The sequence below is a fragment of the Delphinapterus leucas genome, chromosome 5 (assembly GCF_059928025.1).
Source record: "Delphinapterus leucas isolate spDelLeu-1000000601 "Yukka" chromosome 5, BTC_Dleu_Yukka2, whole genome shotgun sequence".
NCBI lineage: Eukaryota > Metazoa > Chordata > Mammalia > Artiodactyla > Monodontidae > Delphinapterus > Delphinapterus leucas.
Window position 1 is genome coordinate 129,572,746 of NC_143133.1, and position 22,543 is coordinate 129,595,288.

Genomic DNA, 22,543 nt, shown 5'->3' on the forward strand with positions numbered 1-22,543 from the left:
CGTCAGAACCTGTGATTGGCTGCGACCGAGAGCCCGGGAGGCGGGCGCGCCTCGTCGCTGAGCGCGGATTGGTCGGAGCTGCCATCAGTCAGCGGGAACAGACGTGCCCCTCTCCATCTGGCAGCTGCCCGAGAAAAATTCTCGAGAATTTCCAGCAGTTGAGCCAGTGGGTGTTCTAACTGCTTGCTCCAGAGACTGGAAACATCGGAGAAGGCAGTCTTATTTACAGAAAACCCCTCTCCCGCCCTCCGTTAGCTAATTAAAATTTTTCCAGGGACATTGCCATCACGAGGTAAGAGCCTGGAGAGTGTACTTCATTTATTTAACCGTTTATGATACCTACGGATGGGGGCACAGCCCACTGCTCCCGGTCCGCGGAATGGAGGGTAAACGGAGGAGGGTTCCCAAGGGAGGGGAGGGGTAATATCTGTTTAGTTCCCCAGCCCCTTCAGTCCGAGCCCGGCGGTCAGTGCCTGGGTTCTCTGTGCGCAGCTTGCTTTCTTTTCGAGTTCTGGAGCAGCATGTCCGGGCGGGGCCCACCTAGGCTGAGCCACCGGCTGCCGGCATTTCCTGCGGAGCCTTCGCGCTCGGCCTGAACTTGACTGCGAGCTGGAGGCTCCTGCCGAGCGAGGGTGGTGGGCCGGGCTGGAAGGAGGGAGGGGACCATGGAAGGGTCGATGGACGGGAAGCAGGGGCCGCCCGCCCTCGCTTCCCTTTAGCGAGGCCCCGAGTCGCCTAGCCCCAACCCCCGGACGCGAGGATGCTGCGGGGGTCAGCGCCTTGTCGCCGCTGCAGCTGCGGCCGGGCCGAGGGAGACGTGGCGGTGGCCGGAATCTGTCCGCGGAGACTGCGGTTGGGAGGCGGGGTCTGGGCGGCGGAAGGTGCGCGAGGGAACCCAGCCGGCAGCATTGCCGCGCGCTGCGCCGGTGGGAGGCTGCGCTTGCTGCGGTGTATCGCCCTGGGTCGCCTAGCTGTCCCGGCCAGCGAAACAAGCCCAGGATCCCGAACTGTCCAAGGGTGAGCTTTTCAGGGGATCGGAAGAGAGAAGGATGCAGAGCCCTAGCTGGAATCGATCTGAGGACGTGGGTCTTGCTTTGCCAAGAGCGCACTATAATCTCAAGGCCTTGTGGCCGCTGACGTCTTCTTTCGCAGCCGCCGTCTGTAGATTAGAGATTTCCCAGGAGGTGACAAAGGCGAGACTCCGGGTGGCAACAGCCAGGGAATTTGGAGTCTCTAAAGCTCCACCGGCCTTTCTGAGCTTCAAACTGGAAATGTGCAGCAAGGCCTCTCCGGTCCTTGCACACTCCACCAGTGAGGAGGAAAGAAGGAGGTGGTCGGTGCTTTAGAATTGGGCAGCTAAGGTGACAGATTATGTTGGTCTTGAAAGACAGCAATAGTGTCGTAGTCTAGGGGAAAAAAGTCTCAGTTATAATTTTTCAGGATTTTTTTCTTGGAACCTTAGTCGCTTTCTGTTGGTCACCAACACAGGCACCTACTTCCCTTGACTGGAATCTTAGAGAAGAGGAAGAGTGGGAGAGGTGCTGGTGATAGAACGTAAAGGAAAATTCTTCTTCTTTTTTTAAAAAATTTACTGAAAATTTAATGTGTAGATCTCAACGTTGTATTAGGTGCTCTAGAGGAAATGAAAAAGGATAAAATACACACTTTATACTCAGTTGTTCTGAAAAATTCTTAAATGAAGGTTTGGAATATGGTCTGTATCCACATTAACTGAAATGTTTTACAAGATATTTATGGAATCAGAATGATGAATACTTTTCATTGCTCCCATGTTCTTTTCTCTATTCACACATCTAAATACATATGTTCACATCAAACCTAAGAGGAGTCAGTGGAGGTTTCTATTGTTCTTGTTTTCTCCCTCATGTAGACTAGTAGATTTTCTTTCCTTCCTCCTAGCAGGGTACTGGTAAAGAGGATATTGGAGCCCAAATTTCCTGAAATACATTTTGGAGGTTTCCATAATATTTGAATCGATTGGGATGATTTTTTTCTTTTTTCTAGAGTGCTTAAAGAATTATTTTAAGAATATTAAAATTACCTGTGTTTCCATTGTGTAAGTTACTGATATAAAGATACCTGAGTGCCACTTTATAATGCGCAAATGTGAATACTTCGTTAAATATTTTTGCTAGAGGTATAAATCTAAGCAAGTTTCAGTAGTACTGATCCCTAGAACTCCTGAGTAATTTTGGCATGTGCTTAACATGGCAACAATAAACTGCACTTTTTACCTGCTTTCAACAGTCAAGAGCAGTTTAACTCAAATCCCAAGTGCACGCTGCTCCCAGAGACTGGGAGCGCCTCCCTTTTCCAAAAGTACATTTGGACAGCTCCAAGGTGTTTAAACCATTGCGGGATTATAAAATTGGAATAAGATGAAAATGTAAAATAGGCATAGCAGTCTTGTAGCTGTATATGTGGCTTTCTTCATCACTCCCCCCCTTTTATTTTTAAACAAAGTGTATACTTCAAAAGTTTACTAGAAACCAAATGCCTTTTTTTTTTTTTTTCCTTTTCTGATGCTTTTCACCTGAGATTCCTACTCTCAGGATGTGGCTTTTCACCAGCGCTCTACTGTGGAATCTCTATGCCTACTCTCGTGGATTCACAACTTATTTCATTTAACCCTCTTTGCTGAGAATCCCCCCTGCTAGTCAGCGTCGTTCAATCAGGGGTCAACTTTGTTCAACTGTCATAGTTCTGTGTCAGGACTTTAAAGTATGAGATTAACCAAAAGCATTGAGGAGGAGGAAGATGGAGGCCTGGTCACACAAATGAATGTTAAAATGATGAAAATGGAAAGTATTTTCAGCGTTTATTTATTGTCAGTATGTAGAATATATGCAGGCTCACACTGACACGTTTTTAAAAATTCATGTGATTAAAGTAAATCATGAGCCATACATTTTGTGTTGATTGGGGAGTAAAAACAGTTTTGGTTTTGAATAACATATAACCTTCAAATAGAAGCAAAGGAGTAAACACCTCTTTTTTTGGTAATGGGATGTGGTTTCCCTTTGATAACCGGAGGTGCTATGTCTCCCCCGACCCCAGTATCGTCATAAAAGAAGTGAGTTTCAGACTTTAGTACATGATATTAGCTAAAAGGCCAAGAGGGAACGGCCTCCTAAGGCTTTTGTGACCCATTAATAGTTTGGGAGGCCATCTTCATTCTAAATTCTGAGAAGGCAGGGCTCAGATGTCTTCCATTGCTTAGGTATCCAAGGGCGTTCTTTGGAACCTCATCCTTTCCTTCTACTGCTTTACTTACTGAAAGGAGTAATGGTCCTTCCTACACACAGCTAGACTGATTTCCAAAAACTTATTGAAAATGATTGTTTCAAATCTGTAATGCATTTTCTTGTAGATGAATTCAAGCTGGGCTTTTTGTGTGTGTTCATGTGTGCCTTTTGGGGAGATACATTTTTTTCAAATTCATTTTTTTATTGTGAAACAATTCAAACGTGCAGTTGAGAATAATACAACACCTGTATACCCTCTGCCAGCATTATCAAATCATAACATTGTGCTATTTTTTTTTATTTTATTTTTTTTTTTTTTGCGGTACACGAGCCTCTCACTGTTGTGGCCTCTCCCATTGCAGAGCACAGGCTCCGGACGCGCAGGCTCAGCGGCCGTGGCTCACAGACCTAGCCACTCCGCGGCATGTGGGATCTTCCCGAACCGGGGCACGAACCTCTGTCCCCTGCATCGACAGGCAGACTCTCAACCACTGCGCCACCCGGGAAGCCCACATTGTGCTATTTTTTACAGTTGGTTTTTAATTCATAAAGTAACAGAACGAAACACTATGGAGATGAATTTCTGCTTAGAACCTTATTTGTATGGCAAACTGCCAGAAACACAGCCCTCCCTGCAGGGGTGTAGGAATTCCCCCTGCCAACGCCCTGGGGAGGCTTTCGGATGAGCTGCAGCTGTTAATATAAATGCATAGATCAGTGGCTCATAAATCAAGGCTGCTTGTCACACGTGCAGTTGCCCCCAGTTCCTGAGATCACACACACGACCCAATTTACATTAACTAGAATAATAAAGTTTAGTAAGTTGAGAAATCTTAAACTGAACTGAGATCCTAGATTGTATCTTTGCTAAAACTTGGGCACTCTCTGAGTACAGAACTATCATAAATATTCTATTAACCAGTTTTCTTTTTTTTAATTTCTAACTCTTGTAAGAGACTTTGTTACTGTTAATATTTTTCCCCACCTTTTCTTCAGAGCAATGGAGTTAATGAAGGGAAGACTATTTAGTTACACCTGTTTTCTATATTCTCGCTACTCAAAGTATGGGCCTGCCCGACCAGCAACTTGTTTGCAGGACCAGGGAGCCGGTTTGAAATACGGCATCTCAGGCCTCACCTGACAGACTGAATCAGAATTTACATTTTAGCAAGATCCCCAAGTGATTGTAGGTTAAAGTTGGAGAAGCACTTGTTCTATGTGAGCTGTGCACATTGTCAAATTTTTATAGAATTTAAACCCTGTGAATGGGGTAGGTAAATCAATTCATTTTTGATCCACTATTCTTAGAAGTAGGCTGTTAAGTGCCACCTTCTTTACAGACTTCATTCTTGGTACTATCTAATGATATATCAGTTATATTTGAAATCGTTGATGGAGTCTCTCTCTCTCTCTCTCTCTCTTTCTCTGTTTCTTTCTACTCAGTTGCATCGTTTCTCTGGAAGACAGCCCATTGTTGTTCCATTGACGGTTCCCTAATTCCTGAGTCCTCTGGAGTTATGTCCACAGCTGCCTTACTTACTTTGGTTAGAAGTGCTGGAAACCAGGTGAGGAGGAAAGCGCTACTCGGTGCCCGCCTGCTGCCGGACGACAGGTGGGTGACGCCCACGTGCCACAGCTCCACTTCAGAGACCAGGTGTTCTCGGTTTGACCCTGATGGTAGCGGACGGCCAGCCACCTGGGATAATTTTGGCATCTGGGATAACCGCATCGATGAGCCGATTCTGCTGCCGCCCAGCATTAAGTATGGCAAGCCGATTCCCAAAGTCAGCTTGGCGAACGTGGGCTGCGCCTCGCAGATTGGCAAACGAAAAGAGAACGAAGACCGGTTTGGCTTTGCTCAGCTGACAGACGAAGTCCTGTACTTTGCGGTGTATGATGGCCATGGCGGACCGTCGGCGGCCGATTTCTGTCACACCCACATGGAGAAATGCATCCTGTACGTACAAATGATACAATGGCTTTCACTCTTTGCAGTGTGCCTTATGCTTCCTGTTTAAACTTTCACCTTTTGGCTGAGACATTCACTGCTTTTTTTTGTTTGTTTGTTTTTCTATGTATGTATGGCTGCATTGGGTCTTCGTTGCTGCTGTGCGCGGGCTTTCTCTAGCTGCGGTGAGCGGGGCTTACTCTTCGTTGCGGTGCGCGGGCTTCTCACTGCGGTGGCTTCTCTTGTTGCAGAGCACGGGCTTCAGTAGTTGTGGCTCGTGGGCTCCGTAGTTGTGGCTCGTGGGCTCTAGAGCGCAGGCTCAGTAGTTGTGGCTCGTGGGCTCTAGAGCACAGGCTCAGTAGTTGTGGCGCACGGGCTTAGTTACTCCGCGGCATGTGGGATCTTCACGGACCAGGGCTCGAACCAGTGTCCCCTGCGTTGGCAGGCAGATTCTTAACCACTGTACCACCAGGGAAGTCCCAACATTCACTGTTAAGGTAGTTATTTGAGTGCTTTCACACTGTTGTTTTATGAACAAGCAGTTGCTCAAGCATGCCAGTTATTACAGATGACTATTACCACTTCAGAAATACGTATGTTTTAACAACTCCCTTGGTGAGAGCATTGACCAGAATCTGCAGCCCTTGACTTGTGATCATTTCAAGTGAATTAATGTAATAAAGTACATGATCTCATGTACTCTGAGAATCTATGAGTAACATTTACTCCTATCAGTGCAGGGCACACAGTGCTTCAGTAAGTGGTAATTATTCTTTCAAGTGGTATGAATAGCTTGGAATACTTGTTGAAAATAGCTTTAGATGATTGGCATTAGAATAGGGAAAATGCTTTTAATGAGGGGGCTTTGGAGCTCTTTAAAAAGTTTATTTACCGCAATTATTATTAATGTATTTTTGAGGGTCACACTACTGCTAGAATTAAAAGAGGGGGAGAACATGTGACAGTTATGACCACGTGACTCTTCTTCCCAAGCATAGTTATTCATACCGTTCATCAGTTGATTTATATATATTTTGCCTTATTCCACAAAGGAACTCAGTGGCTTAAATTTAATATAAAGGAACTCTTGACTTCTCAGGGTTGTGATAGTGAGGATTAATTTTTTAAGGATGGAGACTTGGGCTTTTATTTGACTGTTTTTAAAGGCTTATCTCTGTGCCTGATTCTTTCTCAATTTGATTCGTTAATATATGGATCTGAAGCCTCTGAAAGGCAAGCCACGGAGGTCCATTGTATGGAATGACTCTGCTAGCTGGAGGGACCAAGAGGAAGGCTAGAAACCTGTAGTCAAATGACTGTTTGGGGCTCTTTTTTTCCTCTCCACGAAGGGATTTGCTTCCTAAGGAGGAGAACTTGGAAACTGTGTTGACCTTGGCTTTTCTAGAAATAGATAAAGCCTTTGCAAGGCACGCCCACCTGTCTGCTGATGGTAAGTAAAGCAATCTCTTTCCTTACTGTCCTGGGGCATTTCAGGGAAGAAGGAAACATTAGGGGTGGGAGTTTTAATGTAAGTTTATTTGTAAGGATACTTATGTTGAAAATGATTTTTTAAATGAAGAATCACTTTAAATGTTATTTGGAATCCAAACGAAATCCACTTTTAAATGAACTATATTGGAGATTGTTTTAGAAATTGGAGCTCCAAAATGGCTCTGATATTGAATTTCAATTTTAAAAAGATTAAAAAACATTTTTTAATCTGTTTGATTGCTTGTTTTATGGGCAAGAGGTCCATCCGTACTATGAGAGGGTTTATTATTTGGGGTTTTTTTTTAAGAGGAATCTGACGAGCAAGTACTGAAATTCACTACAGGGTAATCTAATCTAGCCAGAGAGTAAATGTCCACATCAGAAGAAAATTGCTAATTGGTCCTCAATAGAAAAGGACAATGGCTAATAGGCACTACTCTGTAAAATTAGAAGGAAGATCTTTTTTCTTCCATTTCTTAAAAAAGCTTGATCTTGCAGCTTTCCCGTGGTAACTAGTTGACATTTTTTTTTCATTTGTTAAACACAAGGCCATGGCAGCTGAATTTTAGAATTTGTGTACTGTATGACCTTACATTTTGAAAGTAAAATGTTTCTGATTTTGACTAAATTTATCAAAACCATTTCAGGAGAATGTAGCTGATGTTTTTTGGTTAGCTGGCCCCCCAGTTTATTGCTCATAAAGTTAACCTTGAAAACTTCTGCAGCAACCATTTAAATGTATGCATATAGACCCCATAACCGATTTGAAAAGGAATCATGCAGTAACATTAATCTGTGTTTTGTTCGTCCTTTTGTTTAAAGGAGGTCAAAGTGTACCACAGCAATGTTATTTTTGTAATTTTCAGTTGGAGTGCATAGGGCTGGAAATTCTTGCTATTTCACAGATGAGGAAGTGAAACTCAGAGAGAGGTAAAAGGTCAATTGCAGAGTTAGGCCTGAGATGTTCCTGGCACCCACCGTGGCCTCTCTCGTGGGCGTATTTAAAGATGAGTATTAGAGAGGATGATTCTAGGATGGCTCTAGTTGCCATTTTAAGAAGTTTTTCCTCCTCTTTTTCGAGAACCTTATCATCATCGAACTTCTCTGAAAAGCATTAGAGTCCACTCTCTTTGTTCAGTTCAGGGATTTATTTTCTCGTTCGTAGATTATTCAGGCCCATTTTCTCTTCTCCGTTCCTTAGGAATTTTTTTCCGCCTTCCAGCTGGCCCCTCACCTTGTGAAAATAAGGGTTGAGAGACGGTAGATTTTAGCATAAGATTCTGTACTTGTTCCTCGTGGGTAAAACATACAAAAGTGAAGAGATTCTGTACTGGTTCCTCGTGGGTAAAACATACGAAAGTGAAGAGGACATCAAAACACTTTCTTATAGCTGTATTTTTATAGCTCTGAATATTGGTATGCTTTTGTCTCATCCATAAGCAGGTCGGCTGTGTATCACACCACGAAGTTTATTGGCTGTAGTGCAGGTGGCGTGCCCCAGCTGTTGTGTAAATAGGTAGAGCTCACTGGGCAAGGTTTTCAGAAAGGAATGTTCAACTTTACCATGGGAATGTGGCCAACAATCAGAAACCATGAACCCTTCCTGGGTGCAGTTAGCCCTTTTGTAAAGGATCTGCTTGACGAACATGCTTAAAACTGTGATAGGTTTGGTATAAAATGTGAGAGTACTCCTTTCATTTATTAAATAATAAATGACAGTTAAAGGGAATTTTGAACTTAGGGAGAGAATTGACTTAACTTGCCTACCTTAAAAGAACCTTTCTAAAGATACCTTTCTCACATCAATTCAGGTGTGCAAAGACATTAATCACAAAAATGTACTTCATTTATAATAATGAAAATTTATTTATTTAACTTAGTTCCTCTGTCACATACTTTGAGTTAATGATCTCAGACCTTTCATAAGATATTCTAAAATTTATTTTTCACCTGATGGCCATTTGCTTGGGAGTATAATGGAGCATGACAGAACGATGCTTCGTGTACTACTAAAAGAACAAGAAAGGGTCTGTTATGGCATTGTCGTTCTTAAGTCTTATTTTCGATGTATTCTTATAGATCAATTAGTCCGTGTGGTTTTTTCTTAAAGTAAGTATTTTGAGAACAACTTTAAATTTATTCTTAATCAGTTGCCAAGGCTTTCAAAGGTGGCAAAAATTGCCTTTTGATATTTGGGGGCTATTTTATCAAATATATTAAAGCCACTAAAGATAGGATGCTGTACGTCGTTTAACCTTTCAATATGCGGATTTAAAAAAAAAAAAAAGCAGTGTACCACTTCAGATTTCAAAGCGATTATTTAAATTAAAAAACATTTTTTAGTTTTTAGTAAGAACTGAAGCAGTATCAGTATTATAAGAGAGAATAATATTCTTTTTGGCACAGCTGTGAGTAGGACCCATGCTAGTTAAATAAAATTGTGAAGTAAGTGCAGTTTGCCCTCTCCAATTTCTTTCACCTTTTCTTTTAGCATCAGCTCCATTTTCCCTCCTTGAACCCTTTCTGTGATCAGCTTGAGGGTAGGGGCCATGGCTTATTTATTTTTGAATCTCTAGGGTTCAGCACCCTGTAGAGAGTCTGGAAGGTACTCAATAATTATTTGGACTAAACTGATCTCCACTGCCTACTCTTTCTTACCAAAGTTATTATAACTTATCCCTTGATTATCCTATAGCTGATTTAACCGAATTATTAATATAATGTGTATATTTTAATGAGTTATCACTTCTAGGGGGGATCTGAGTTTTGAGTAAAGAAAGCTGAAAAGAGATTGGTTAAACCATAGGAATGAATCACTAATGCTGGAATTTCAGGTAGGGAAGAGTGCCCCACGTCATACTATTAGCTTTCTCAAAAGAAAGTGAAAATAATAAAGTGAAAATAAAACAATCTCTTCTTTTTAAGACTTTCATCCAATGTCTGCATAAAATACTTCCAATTACCTCATTAGCATTTAAAATATTTACTATTTCAGTTTAAAATGGGGGTAGTTGGAGGAGAATAAAATCAGAATGCCACTTATCAAGAAACAGCCCTTAAGAAATTGCTGGCTATTTTTATTGATTTGTTGTAGATGCATTTTCAATTTACCCTTATTTACAAATAGCTAATTTCATCATCATCGTTGAATATTTTGTATTCATTTTATACCAGTCATGTGTATTTTTACAATTAATGAAACCAGCCAGTAAGTTCAAGTGATGTCCCATTAGTCTATTGTTTAATGAACAAATTGTCACTCAAACCAGATGGTAGAAAACTTAGATGATATCCTATATATCCGATAAACTCTTCGAAGTGTTTCTAGATTGCTTAAGATTTGAAAGCAACAAAGCTCCCCAAGAGACAAATGGATCAAAAAGAGAAGACTTGCTCTGACGTTCAGAGTGGGAGACGTTGGTGGCAGCATTGTGAGTCTCATTGGAAACTTCCATGCTCTTCATGTTCCTTGATCTCTTTATGGAAGAATTACACTAAAAAATAACCAGTGTGAGAAATGCAATGTTTTTGATTTCCCTTTTTATGTTGGAGGCAGCCAAAAGCAAAAAAAATAGGGACAGCATTGAAGAGATATTCTTATTGTGCTGTTACTGCTTCAACTTGTTACTGATTTAGTGTTTATGATTCATACATGTCTAGAATGCCCATTTTTGATAAACACTGAAACTGTATTGGTTTATACATATTATTTTTTACACAGTTGTATAATTACTGGGGGGGGTTATACTTTGAAAAGTACGGCTTTACTCTTTGTGTTGCCATTCAAAATCTTGATCATTTTTCTTTTGATATATTGACCTGCGACACTGGAGGAAAGAGAGAGCTGCAGAAACTCCCATTTCATGAATTACATAAAATTGTAAACATTCATTAGAGCTCAAGAGCCTTGCTAGCCTTTATTTAAACAATTAATTTAATCTTCTACTCAAAAAACGCCTTATAGATACTAAAATTCTTGCATTTAGCACCATTAACAAATAAGTCACTCCTTGTATCTGGTATAGGAGGTGCTTTGATTCCTTCTTGATTTATATTTAAATCCCAGTAATTTGGTGGTATACTGTAGTTCACATCCTCTCTGGTATGCTTGTCAGATACGAACTACTCAGTGCTCTACCCATGAATTCCCATGAATTTTCCCTTTTGTAACTGGGACAGTTCTGATATTGATACCAAATCAATTTACGGTGCATTTTTTTCAACTCAATAAACGTACTGATTTACTCTTCGAGACTGACTGACTGACTATGTGTGTGTGCATGAGTATATAGATGTGTGTCTGTGTTACCACAATATGTGTCTTGGTACACATACATTTGTATGTAGGTTTTCCTGCCTGGGGAAGCCACAAAACCAAGAAGTGTTGCTCTGTGATGAAAAACAGACTCAACTACAAAATACCATCAACTTGGGCAAACTGAGTTTTGGAATCATTGATTTGGCATCTCCTGGAATATTATATAATTTGCTAGTGAAACTTTCACCAAAATAAAACCCTTCCCCTTATTTTGCAGCTCTTTCTCTACCCTCCCCTGTGTTGCAGGTTTGTAATGTTTGAGCACAATTCCTGGGTGAATTTCCTATTTGCCTCTGTGCGTGTTATTTGTGGCAGAGAACTGTGCCTGGTCAGCAGCTCTAGACCTGGAGCCCGTGGACACTATATGCTGGGCTTCAGTGGAAAGAGAGATCTGCTTAATTTTGTCCCAGGTGAAGGAGTCCAGCGGTTCCTAGCCTGGACTACTGGAAGGTTCCCACATCCTCTTTGTCCCATTAGTTGAGATGACTTGCAGTAGAAAATGTCCAGTGAGTGTTAAGAACTTATTGAAAGATGTCTTAGTTTTATAGTTTTGTTGTTAGGGAAAAAAGTGAGAATTTTTACTTCCATGTTAAATGTTAATTGAAAATAAATGCTGATTTAATATTTAGATGCTTAGCAAACCAGAATCAACAGTTTTGAAAACTTTCCCATAAATCCTGGGATTTTGGAACTGTGAAGTTGGGTTGGTTAAAAACTCAAGCTCTTTTAAATTCCCAAATGGCAGAGCCATGAATTATAATCCTAAGTGGCTAAACTTGAAGTTTTCATTTATGAGGTTTTAACTCTTGATGTAGCCAATTAAAAACCACTTTTAAGAAAAAGCTGCTCCTGGGACTTCCCTGGTGGTTAAGACTCCGAGCTTGCACTACAGGGGGCACCAGGTCGATCCCTGGTCAGAGAACTCAGATCCCACGTGCTGCTGTGTAGCGCGGCCAAAAAAAAAAAAAAAAAAAAAAGAGAGAAAAGCTGCTCCTGTCAGTTTAAACAAAGGAGAATACTAAACTCCCTGGACAGGTAGCATCTGAGTAAACGCCTGTGTTTTCTCGCCTGGCTCTTCTCATCATTTGAAAAGATTGCAGAAGTTCAACTGTAAAGCTTCCCCTGTATAATGTTTTAGGACACTCACAAGTTGACATTTATAATATAAACATCACTGATACACTAAAACGTTTGTATTGTACAACTATGATATGTTATATATTTTAGTTTTGCCAAGACGATACTACTTTGGCACAGCAGTTCCAAAATCAAAAGAGATAAATGGGAAGGTAGTGGAACCATATACGCTCTCTCTCCATAAAGTAAATTCGGCACGGATATAGAAGATTAAGCAGGGTTTATTCATGTTTTTTTTCCATTTTCCTCTTCTGATTAAAGCAGGCATTTTAATATACTGATTGGAAAATACGTGCATATATATCTTTCCAAATGCATTACTGCTGTTTTTAAAATGGTCTTTAAAAAAAAAAAAGGGAAAGACTGAGCTGCAGTCAGTCACTAGCACTTCATTTTTCCTAAATCTGCCTTTGAAGTCAAAATCATCTTTAGATGATCACCTGAACATTTTACTTAGATGCTTTAAAGAATTAACCACGTTAGTGAAGATAATACCTGCTTTAAATGCTATCTTTTTTGATTTTTTCCATTTGCTTTCCTTTTTAGCCCATAATTTCACAGTACTCTCACTTTGACAAGGCTCAATGCACCCTCAAAACTTTTAACAAGTAGGAAAGAACTCAGGGCAGACACTGTTAGAATACACACCAAAGAAAGATGCAAAAATGCCCTTTGGATTGGATGGAGGAAATAGCGGTGACCTCCAGCCAAGCAACGTATAATTTTGTTATTGGTTGGAGGAAATTAATATTCTTGGAGTGCTCTGGGCCCAGGGCTTGACCACAGGATTAGCACTTGGCAGCACTGTCCGGCATCTGGGGACAGACTGATGGTTCGGTGGAACTACAAGCGTGAACTATACCAAGTTTATGGGAAACTAGAATGAATTTCATTCCCTTCCCTCCAGATTTACTCCTAATATAATGATGGCTGTACCTTTGTTTCATGTCTGGGGAGGACAAAGATGAGAAAAGAATGTGAACCTTTAACCGTTTTAGGATTTTTTTTGGTGAACATTTGTAAAATTAAAACAGGTGTAGAAGGAAAGAATATAAAATATAGTGCTTGAAGAGCCAATGAGGCACTTGGCATATCTTGCTTAGCCTGTTAACTGATAATAATTTCACAGGACAGGGGTAAGAAATGGAAGAAAAAAGCTGAGTGCATAGATTTTAGAAAAGTTGGCTTGCCTGAATGGGCTCTGTAGACCTAAATCATCCTGCCATATTAGCCAATCTAATTAAAATGTAATACTCTTAATCCCAACACCTGATGTACACACAAAGGTGTAATAATGATCCATTCAAGTGAATCCTACTGTATATAAATAGAAGCCATTTGGAGACAGTGATGCATTTTTTACCAAATTAGGTTAGCAACTTTTTCTGTTTGCATGGAGCCTTGTTACTGAATTAAATACCTCTTTCTCTGCATGCTCTTACTTACATAGTTCATTTGCATTTTATTTGCATAGCTCTAGTTAAATTAGAATGATACGTTTCAGCATTAGTTTAACATGCCTATGTTTTATCTTGTAATAAAAATTCCACATCCAATCATTTGACCGTCACTGACTTGTACTCTTTTTCATCGTGTCTGCAGCGACCCTTCTGACCTCTGGGACTACTGCAACAGTAGCCCTTTTGAGAGATGGTATTGAACTGGTTGTAGCCAGTGTTGGCGATAGCCGAGCTATTTTGTGCAGAAAAGGAAAACCCATGAAGCTGACAATTGACCATACTCCAGAAAGAAAAGATGAAAAAGAAAGGTACCACCTCCACTCATCAATTTTCTATAAGGATAGTATTTATATAGTTCAAGACAGAAATAAAACCTTGCATTTTAAACTGATTTTATGCTAAAGTTTAACGGAGCCTTGGTTTTCTGGGTATCACAACGTAGTCTTTTAACTTTTTTTTGACCAGGATTAAGAAATGTGGCGGTTTTATAGCTTGGAATAGTTTGGGACAGCCTCACGTGAACGGCAGACTTGCGATGACCAGGAGTCTTGGAGATCTGGATCTTAAAACCAGTGGTGTGATAGCAGAACCGGAAACAAAGAGGATTAAGGTAAGAAAGGACTTGCAAACCCTTGATACACAGGCAAGGAAGGAATGCAGGATTGTCTCCAGCCGCAGGCTTTCTTGGAAGCCTTAATTGAAGCCAGAGTGACTTTTATTCTTAGTTTTTGAAAAAATATTCATTTTATTTATTTATTTATTGGTTTGGGGCTGCATCGGGTCTTACTTGTGGCGCATGGGATCTTTTTGTTGTGGCACGCAGGCTCTTCCTCGCGGTGTGTGGGCTCCTCTCTCGTGGCGCTCGGGCTCCAGAGAGCATGGTCTCAGTAGTTGCGGCGCAGCACGGGCTTAGTTGCCCTGCGGCATGCGGGATCTCAGTTCCCCGCCCAGGGACTGAACCCGAGTCCCCTGCACTGGAAGGCGGATTCTTAACCACTGCACCGCCAGGGAAGTCCCCAGAATGGCTTTTAAACAGAAGTTATTAATGGAAGGATAGATAAACTTTTCAGATAAAACAGGATAGTGCTTTCCTGGCCTAATGTATGAGGAAGTGTTGGCTTTGTGTCACCCTGCCGTGGAATTTGCCTGGAAGCATCACCGCACTGCCCTTGCTCACCTGCACCTCATCATTCAGCATCCCTCTCCCTTGGAAGCTGAGCCTGACTTCCTCTTTCCACCAAGCTAAATAATTGTCCCACCTCTCTTTTTGTGACATCTTCTGCTTGCTACTAATCATTGCCCCCACCACACTACGCTTCCCCCAGCATACACCCAGTGGTGAGCTGACACTTCACCTGTGCAACCCCCAGCCTGCTCTAGTACCGGGCACATTATAGTGTAGGCGCCCAGTAACGGCAGCAAATGACTGTTAATTTACTGAACGATTTTGTGTCTTATACATATCCCACTTATATTCATTTCGTCTAACAAATACTTACATAGCAGTTTACTATGTGCCAGGCTCTGTTCAAAATAGCTACTCCTACCCCATTTTACAGAGGAAACAAATCTGGAGCATATACACTTCAACCTACCTATGTTTGCCCAGTTGAAAAACAGAGGTGGGTTTCACACCCAGGGAGCCTGGCTCCAGAGACAGTGCTCTCAGCCATTACATCAAGCCGCCCGGTAGCATTTAGCTACCTGGCTTCTTCCTCCAGGGTGTTACTAAGTAAATGTTAGGTTTGTCCTCAGTGATTGATGCTAAATGTTGCCACTTTTGCCCTAAATGCAGGCCTTCCATTTTCACTCTGTTTGCCTACAAGCTCTGACACACGGCTGACCACTCGGAAAGCAGATAAAATTGTTGCATTATGAAGATTATCCTCAGGCTGTCTGGTTTATAACCCTGTGCGTTTGGTTCTGACCGCAGCTACATCATGCCGATGACAGCTTCCTGGTCCTCACTACAGATGGCATTAACTTCATGGTAAACAGCCAGGAGATCTGTGACTTCGTCAATCAGTGCCACGATCCCAGTGAAGCCGCCCATGCAGTTACTGAACAGGTGACACAGCAGAGCTTCTGCTAGAGAAGTCCCAGGGCGGGGAGGAGAGCACAAAGCCAGGTGCAGGTTTCGCTGCAGCCTGGAGGGGCCACCACTGACTGCAGATTTCTTTGAAACCTTGTGTTTTAGCTTTAGTATTACATGGAATTTTACACTTGACTCCATAATATTTCCAATTAAAAATGTTTTTACAATTCTTCCAAGTAGTTAAGTAAAATCAATATGCCAGGGAAATGAGCTATGTTTATTTTTTGGCTTTGTACGCATCTTGAAATGACAGTAACAGCATTGGTAAATTATAACATTAGCAAATACTAATGTCACCGTGTGTCAGGCACTTTTCTATTCATATGTATTTAACTCGTGTAATCATCACGATAACCCTCTGAGGCTGGAGCTAGAATTATCCCTTCTTCACAGAGGAAGAGAGCAGAGGCACAGAGGCCGAGACATTAAGTAACTTATTCAAGATGGCAAGATTGTCACGTTGCAGAACCGGTCTTCAAACCCAGACAGCCGAGCTCCTGAATCCAGCCACTGGACCATTTTAAACTAGACTGCTCCACATGAGTATCCAATGTAGAAACACTATAGCATAGTCAATTTCTGGTTTTGAAAAATGGGTGTGTAAAAACAAACAAACACACAAAGGTATATGGATGAGTGGTATGTCGGTGTGCCAGTCAGAGCTAAAATTTGGAAGCTGGATAATATCCAGTAAAAAAAAATGTAAAATTTCCATGTGTTAATACTCTGTTTGGATAGATAGTTCTTTTTTTTTTTTTAACTTTATTTTATTTATTTATTTTTGGCTGCATTGGGTCTTCATTGCTGCATGCAGGCTTTCTCCAGTTGCGGCGAGCAGGGTCTACTCTTTGCTGCGGTGCGCAGGCTTCTCATTGAGGTGGCTTCTCTTTGTTGCAGAGCATGGGTTCTAGGCGTGTGGGCGTCAGTAGTTGTGGCTCACGGGCTCTAGAGAGCAGGCTCAGTAGTTGTGGCTCGTGGGCTCACTAGTTGTGGCTCGCGGGCTCTAGAGCGCAGGCTCAGTAGTTGTGGTGCACGGGCTTAGTTGCTCCGTGGCATGTGGGATCTTCCCGGACCAGGGCTCGAACCCGTGTTCCCTGCATTGGCAGGTGGATTCCCAACCACTGCGCCACCAGGGAAGCCCCTATATCATATATTTTGTATCAATCTTTTTCTTCAGAGTTTTGACCTCAGGCTCTGAGGTATTTTCTTTTTTTTAATAAATAAATTTATTTATTTATTTTTGGCTGCGTTCAGTCTTCGTTGCTGTGCGTGGGCTTTCTCTAGTTGCGGCGAGCAGGGACTGCTTCCCGTTGCGGTGCGCAGCCTTCTCTTGTTGAGGAGCATGGGCTCTAGGCACGCGGGCTTCAGTAGTGTGGCTCGTGGGCTCTAGAGCGCAGGCTCAGTAGTTGTGGCTCGCGGGCTCGAGTGCAGGCTCAATAGTTGTGGCACATGGGTTTAGTTGCTCCACGGCATGTGGGATCTTCCCGGACCAGGGATCGAACCCAGGAAGTCCCAGGCTCTGAGGTCTTTTGAAGTACATTTGCTGTAATCCCAAGCACTTATTAATGCTGACTATATAATTTGCTATTTGCATTAGTTCCTAAAATTGATTTATAATTCCACTGTAGGAAGTTTAGTTTATGCCAGTTTTCTATTTTGTATAGACTGTAATAAACTTTCTTACAGTTTTATATCTTTATACACATCCACTTCCTTAGGTTATTATTTCTTTAAGCTAAATTCCTAGGAGCAGAATTGCTAGGTAAGAGCTAACACTGAATCCTTAACCCTGCATTACTCCCTATGCTAAATGCGTTATGTGTGTTTTCTTCTTCAGGAGCTACGTAGCTTGTACCTCAGTCCACTGGTGTATTTATTGCCAAAACCGCTACAGTGGCATATAGTTAATATAGCGGTTTGGGACATCAGTTATCCTATATGCAATTGATACAAACCACTGTGAAATAATTGTGTTAGTAACTGTGTTTGAAGCCAGTTTGGCCTTCCAGAGAAAGGCCATTTCTTTTTGTACAGACTCTGATTTCCATTGTTCATCTCTTCCTTCCTGCCGTAACTTGCAGGCAATACAGTATGGTACTGAAGACAACACTACTGCAGTAGTAGTGCCTTTTGGTGCTTGGGGAAAATACAAGACCTCTGAAATCAACTTCTCATTCAGCAGAAGCTTTGCCTCCAGTGGACGATGGGCCTGATCACTTGCTGGGACTTGGAGTTTCTGTGCAGTTTTTCACTGATTGTGTCAAGAAACTGATAAGATTTTAAAAAGTTGACTGTACCAAGGTGACCCTAGGACTCACTAGATCAGTACACACATCACTATAAACTTAGTAACCATCCACATAGTAGTTTTTCATAAATACCTGTCATATTTATGTTCAACTAACTGTACATACTCAGTATAAATACGTGTAATTCAGCTATTGTGAATGAGTCTCTGAGTGAGCAAATGAAGAATGGTTTTGATACACTTGCTGAGTGTTAAATTTCTATATGAATTTCTTTTGACCATTTCTGATCTTTATTCATTTGACCAGGTTCTTGCCTTCAAGTTCTTCAAAACTAGTCAGTATTTTGACAGCTACTCAATGGTTATCTGCAAGTGTTTATTTTTAATAACGGTACCAAGCATTAAGTATGAAAACTGAGTTCTCTGTTACTATATTTTGTACTCTGGATCACCTACTGGTGAATGTAACAACGCAAAAGAAATTAATTCAGCTAACATGACACTGCTAAGCTGTATACATATGTACAACAGTGCACTTACGTATTTCCACTGTGTCACCAGGTCTCTACTGCCCCCAGTCAATTCATTCCTGTTTTTCTGTAGGTAAGAATGCTGTATAGCTATGACTATTCCTTCATATCAGAAAAGAATGTCCAGGCTAAGAGTTCTTTGGTCAAAGCTATACAGAGTTACATACTGACAGTATCAAGTATTTTGTATAACGTTTCCATTTGTTATTCGAATTCTATGTGTTGTGTTTTGTATACGGAATGTTTATATTATCGCTTTTTGTATAGAGTAAGCAAGTCGGATAATTTGTCAGTAAAAATAATCCCACACTGACCGATAACTGCTACAGACATAGCTTGAGGTTTATGTCTCCTTTTTCTAAGACTCCTAAGAAAGAATAAATCTAAAAAAAAAAGCCTTATCTATTCCAGCTTGCTATGTAATTTAGGAGTATAAAACTATATTTCCTTATATCTGTGTGTAAGTTTGCTGTTAAAATGTGAATCTCTAAATGTGTGTATGGAATTACATCTGCAGTTTATTTCTGCAGACAGTGTAAATTTGTTGTATGTGTAGGTGTATGTACATATGTATATTTTAGACTAATGGAAAATGAAAGGGAACAATCCTGCATAGCTCCTTCACCAGTTAGCTTTCAATTATTGATATGTTTATCTCTAAGAACTCTTGACAAACTGAGGGAAGTTTCAGAGTGGAGAACCAATGGTTACTGGGAGATAAGGAAATAGATTAAAAATGGCTGTAGGAGATATTCTGTGGTGGGTAACTTCTGTGGAAAAACCTAGGAACAGAACAGCATTTGAAGCTACATTGCTATATTGTAATTTGCATATAAAATAATAGGATGTGAGAAAAATACTGAAGTGTTAAGAATGACGGGGAGTTCTGTGGAAACAAAAGAAAAACCAAAACGATAAAGTTGATGTACCTTCAACTCTTAGTTTTCAGGTTGACTTTTCTTTAAGTTTTACTCAAGGCTTATTAGAAGGAAGAGGGCACAACATCGATATTCACATCTCACCTTTTTGGGAATGGAAGGAAAGAAATCTTGAGTTTTCCTGCCTGTATTAATCAGGAATTATCCTTTGGGAAAAAGTGGTATGGAAATATTTCAAGGTGTTTTTTTTTTTTTCAAGGAAGTTTGGTAAAAGAAAGAAAAACATTACAAGAAAGGATATGGTCTCCTATTCATTGCCTGGGAAGTGAGGAACCAAAGGTAGGCCAAGAAACCTGGAAAACTTTCTCCCTCTTCCTGAGTAGGGTCTTGGGACATAAACATGGAAGCTACATTTAGGAGTATGGAGAGTTTCCAAACTAACAAGCAAACAGAAACTCTAAAGCACAAGATGACCTGCTCAAAATGTAGGTTTTATTTTTGTTTTGAATTCTTCACATTGCTATTCCTCTCTTTTCCTTTAAAAAACCAGCGTGGGAGTGATGTCGTTGACTTCAGAGGTGTAAGAGCCACTGAGGCGTTGGGTGGATTGCCATCTGTGACAAGGAAGAATTTGTAGGACATGTAGGCCTTGGTCTGGAGTGGATTTTGCTCTGCTCAACCTGAAAGTTTTTAAAACCTGAAACTAGTCAGCTTTGACTAAAGCATAAAAACACACTAGTGTCTGTTTTTCAAGCCACGACGTTGAAGTATAACTTATAGATTATTATAATCCATAAAAGATAAGCATACATGTATTAGGCTTTTAAGTCTATTACTGGGAATTATGCAAATAGTAGTGGAACAGAAGGACTGTTCCAAATAGTTTTTTGGCTATAACTGTGAATTTGCCATGTGGCTATTACCATGTGGGCATAGGTATGGTGTAAATTATATTAATGTAATTAAACTTAAATCAATTGTATTTATGTTTGCCTTTCATTTATATGTAGTATATAAATCATCTTTCTAAAATAAGTTGCCTAACTTTATTTGCCATCATTGATTTGGCAAAATATTGTTAAAATCATTGTGATTTTTCACAAGTATAAATTCTTAAGTACCTTATATATTCAAGTGTAAATGCAGTCCTGCTTTCCATCAACCGTTTATTTGTTACAGACCCTTGTGTTAAGTGCATCAAAGTTATATGCACTTTTTCTGAAAAAAGAAAAAAATAAAGTTTTGGCAGGATCAGTTTTGAATTTCAGTACTCTATGATGGGAAATTACTTACTTTGAAGAATTCTTAGCATGTAATTTGAATAGAAATTATTTTTTCTAAGTGGAATTGAATTTTTTTTTAAACAAATCTTGGTAGAGAATGAGTAGGCCTCTGCTAACTCTTCAGTATCAGACAGGACATTTAGTTTTCTTTCTAAGAACGGACAAGGATTTAATTTCACAGTAATATTATAATAAGAAAATGCTTCAAGGTGCAGTGGGGGAAGGGATGGTTCAAGTTTAGCATTGAACCCTTAAACACAAACATATATTTGTATTTTCCTTTAGCACTTCAGTTCACATACCTGTGTCTGTGCAAAGTGATATAAAATTCTGGTTGGGTTACGTTTCACTGCATTTATTATATTCACTTATCTGGATGACTTCAGCAGAAATAAAAAGTCATGTCTTTAGAAGCCAAACTGTGATGACCTGCCTGTTGCTTTTGGCATCTGGAATGAGACTGCTTGACCCTCTGGCAGCTCCCCTTGGTTGTTAGATGGTTGAAATGGTCCACTGATGGTCATATTGCGCATTCGAGGCTGTGAAGTCATGGCGTTGTTCCGTCTCCAAGAATGACTCTTCTTCCACTGGATTCCTGTACGGAATTTAGCAGTTTGCTGTCTCCCAAATTAGTTTCTGCTAAAGTGCTCTTGTGTACATTTGTTTTATAATTTACCAAAGTACTAATTGGGTGTATAGCACTTCTGTAGTGGGCTGATGTAATTGCTGCTTTGACCATTGTTTTAAAAGTAAGTATTAGAGTAACTGTAAGCATACTAAAATCATATCTCAGTGTTCAAAGCAACATTTAAATAAAGTATGTGCATTAAACACTTTAAAATCAAATTGTGTTTATTTGGCATCCAGACTTTCCAATATTTATTATGTGACCCTGTGAACACTGATGTAAAGGAGTCAATGAATGTTTGGAAATGTTTTAGCAGCCAAATCCTGGCTGTTTGCAAAATTAATGTGAAGAATCTTTGGAAACATTATATACACACTTATCTATTCAAATCTTTTCGATTTGATTGCAAACAAGATTTATCTCTCATTTCCCTCTTCCAAAATATTTGTTGGTACATAAGAAGAAAATGGTTGTGATTTCTACAATATGCTGCCTGTGGTATATTTTACTGCAGCATTTCCATGTATTAAAAATTAGAAACAAGTGTTCAGTGGGAACTCAGCAATATGCATTTAATGTAAGCAATTTTTAATGTCCTGCCATTGATTGAACAAAATGTCGTAGTTGCAATCTTTCGGCACAAGGATCCTTCTAGAGTATCCCCTGAAGGTAACTTGGTAAACTCCATGGTGGCAGAGATCTATTTCATTTTGTTCAGACTCCTGACCTAGCACTTTTTATAAGTTCAGCAATGAGGATAAAATGTTTGCTAAATCAGTGAGTCAATGCACTCATTGAATCACATTTTTATTAATTTTATGTTAGTGGCGAAATGGGCATTAGATATTTTAAATAATAAGCCAAACATAGTATTTAATCGTGAAGGAATAGTATTTAACCTCTTTTGGTGTTTCCTTAAGACAATGATCAGTTATGCCTTGTAAAGTATAAGTTAGTATAAATATGGTTCAGAATCTTGTTCTGAACAAAACCTAAAGAGCAGTGCTGCATGGATGACTATAATCTTGTTTCTTTAAAAGGTGGAGAAAGGGATATGAATATTAAGGGTCTTTTATGTGCTATGCTCTTTTGCATATATTATCTCATTTAATCTTAACAACCATACAGGGAAGTCTTTCTAATTATCATTTTTATAGATGAAGAAATAAAGCCTTTAAGTAGCTAGTAATAGCAAGGTCCAATCCAGACTCCTTTGACTTCAAAGTCTGTTTCTTCTCTTACCATACCTCCTTTACACACT

The 22,543-nt window shown here is 40.2% G+C and overlaps 1 protein-coding gene across 4 annotated transcripts; it reads left to right on the forward strand.

The window, feature by feature from the left end:
* The first annotated feature begins 144 nt into the window (after nucleotides 1-144).
* Nucleotides 145-19,710, forward strand: PPM1K (protein phosphatase, Mg2+/Mn2+ dependent 1K). Of its 4 annotated transcripts, none has more exons than XM_022582314.3 (7): nucleotides 145-292; nucleotides 4,710-5,223; nucleotides 6,564-6,664; nucleotides 13,763-13,928; nucleotides 14,086-14,230; nucleotides 15,554-15,688; nucleotides 19,631-19,710. In XM_022582314.3, exons 2-7 carry the CDS (start codon nucleotides 4,784-4,786, stop codon nucleotides 19,640-19,642), a joined length of 999 nt encoding a protein of 332 aa, XP_022438022.1. In that variant the 5' UTR covers nucleotides 145-292; nucleotides 4,710-4,783; the 3' UTR covers nucleotides 19,643-19,710. The 4 variants fall into 4 exon arrangements, with proteins under 4 accessions (XP_022438022.1, XP_022438021.1, XP_022438019.1 ...); XM_022582313.3 differs by lacking the exon at nucleotides 19,631-19,710 and adding an exon at nucleotides 16,109-17,914; XM_022582311.3 differs by having other exon boundaries at nucleotides 147-292; nucleotides 17,797-19,710.
* Nucleotides 19,711-22,543: the final 2,833 nt, after the last annotated feature.

Excerpts from the sequence above, each read along its gene's own strand:
- PPM1K (XM_022582311.3), top strand. The coding sequence starts at position 4,784 with ATGTCCACAGCTGCCTTACTTACTTTGGTTAGAAGTGCTGGAAACCAG. Across the intron at positions 5,224-6,563 it reads CACATGGAGAAATGCATCCT|GGATTTGCTTCCTAAGGAGG; the intron begins GTACGTACAAAT and ends CTCTCCACGAAG. Across the intron at positions 6,665-13,762 it reads CGCCCACCTGTCTGCTGATG|CGACCCTTCTGACCTCTGGG; the intron begins GTAAGTAAAGCA and ends TCGTGTCTGCAG.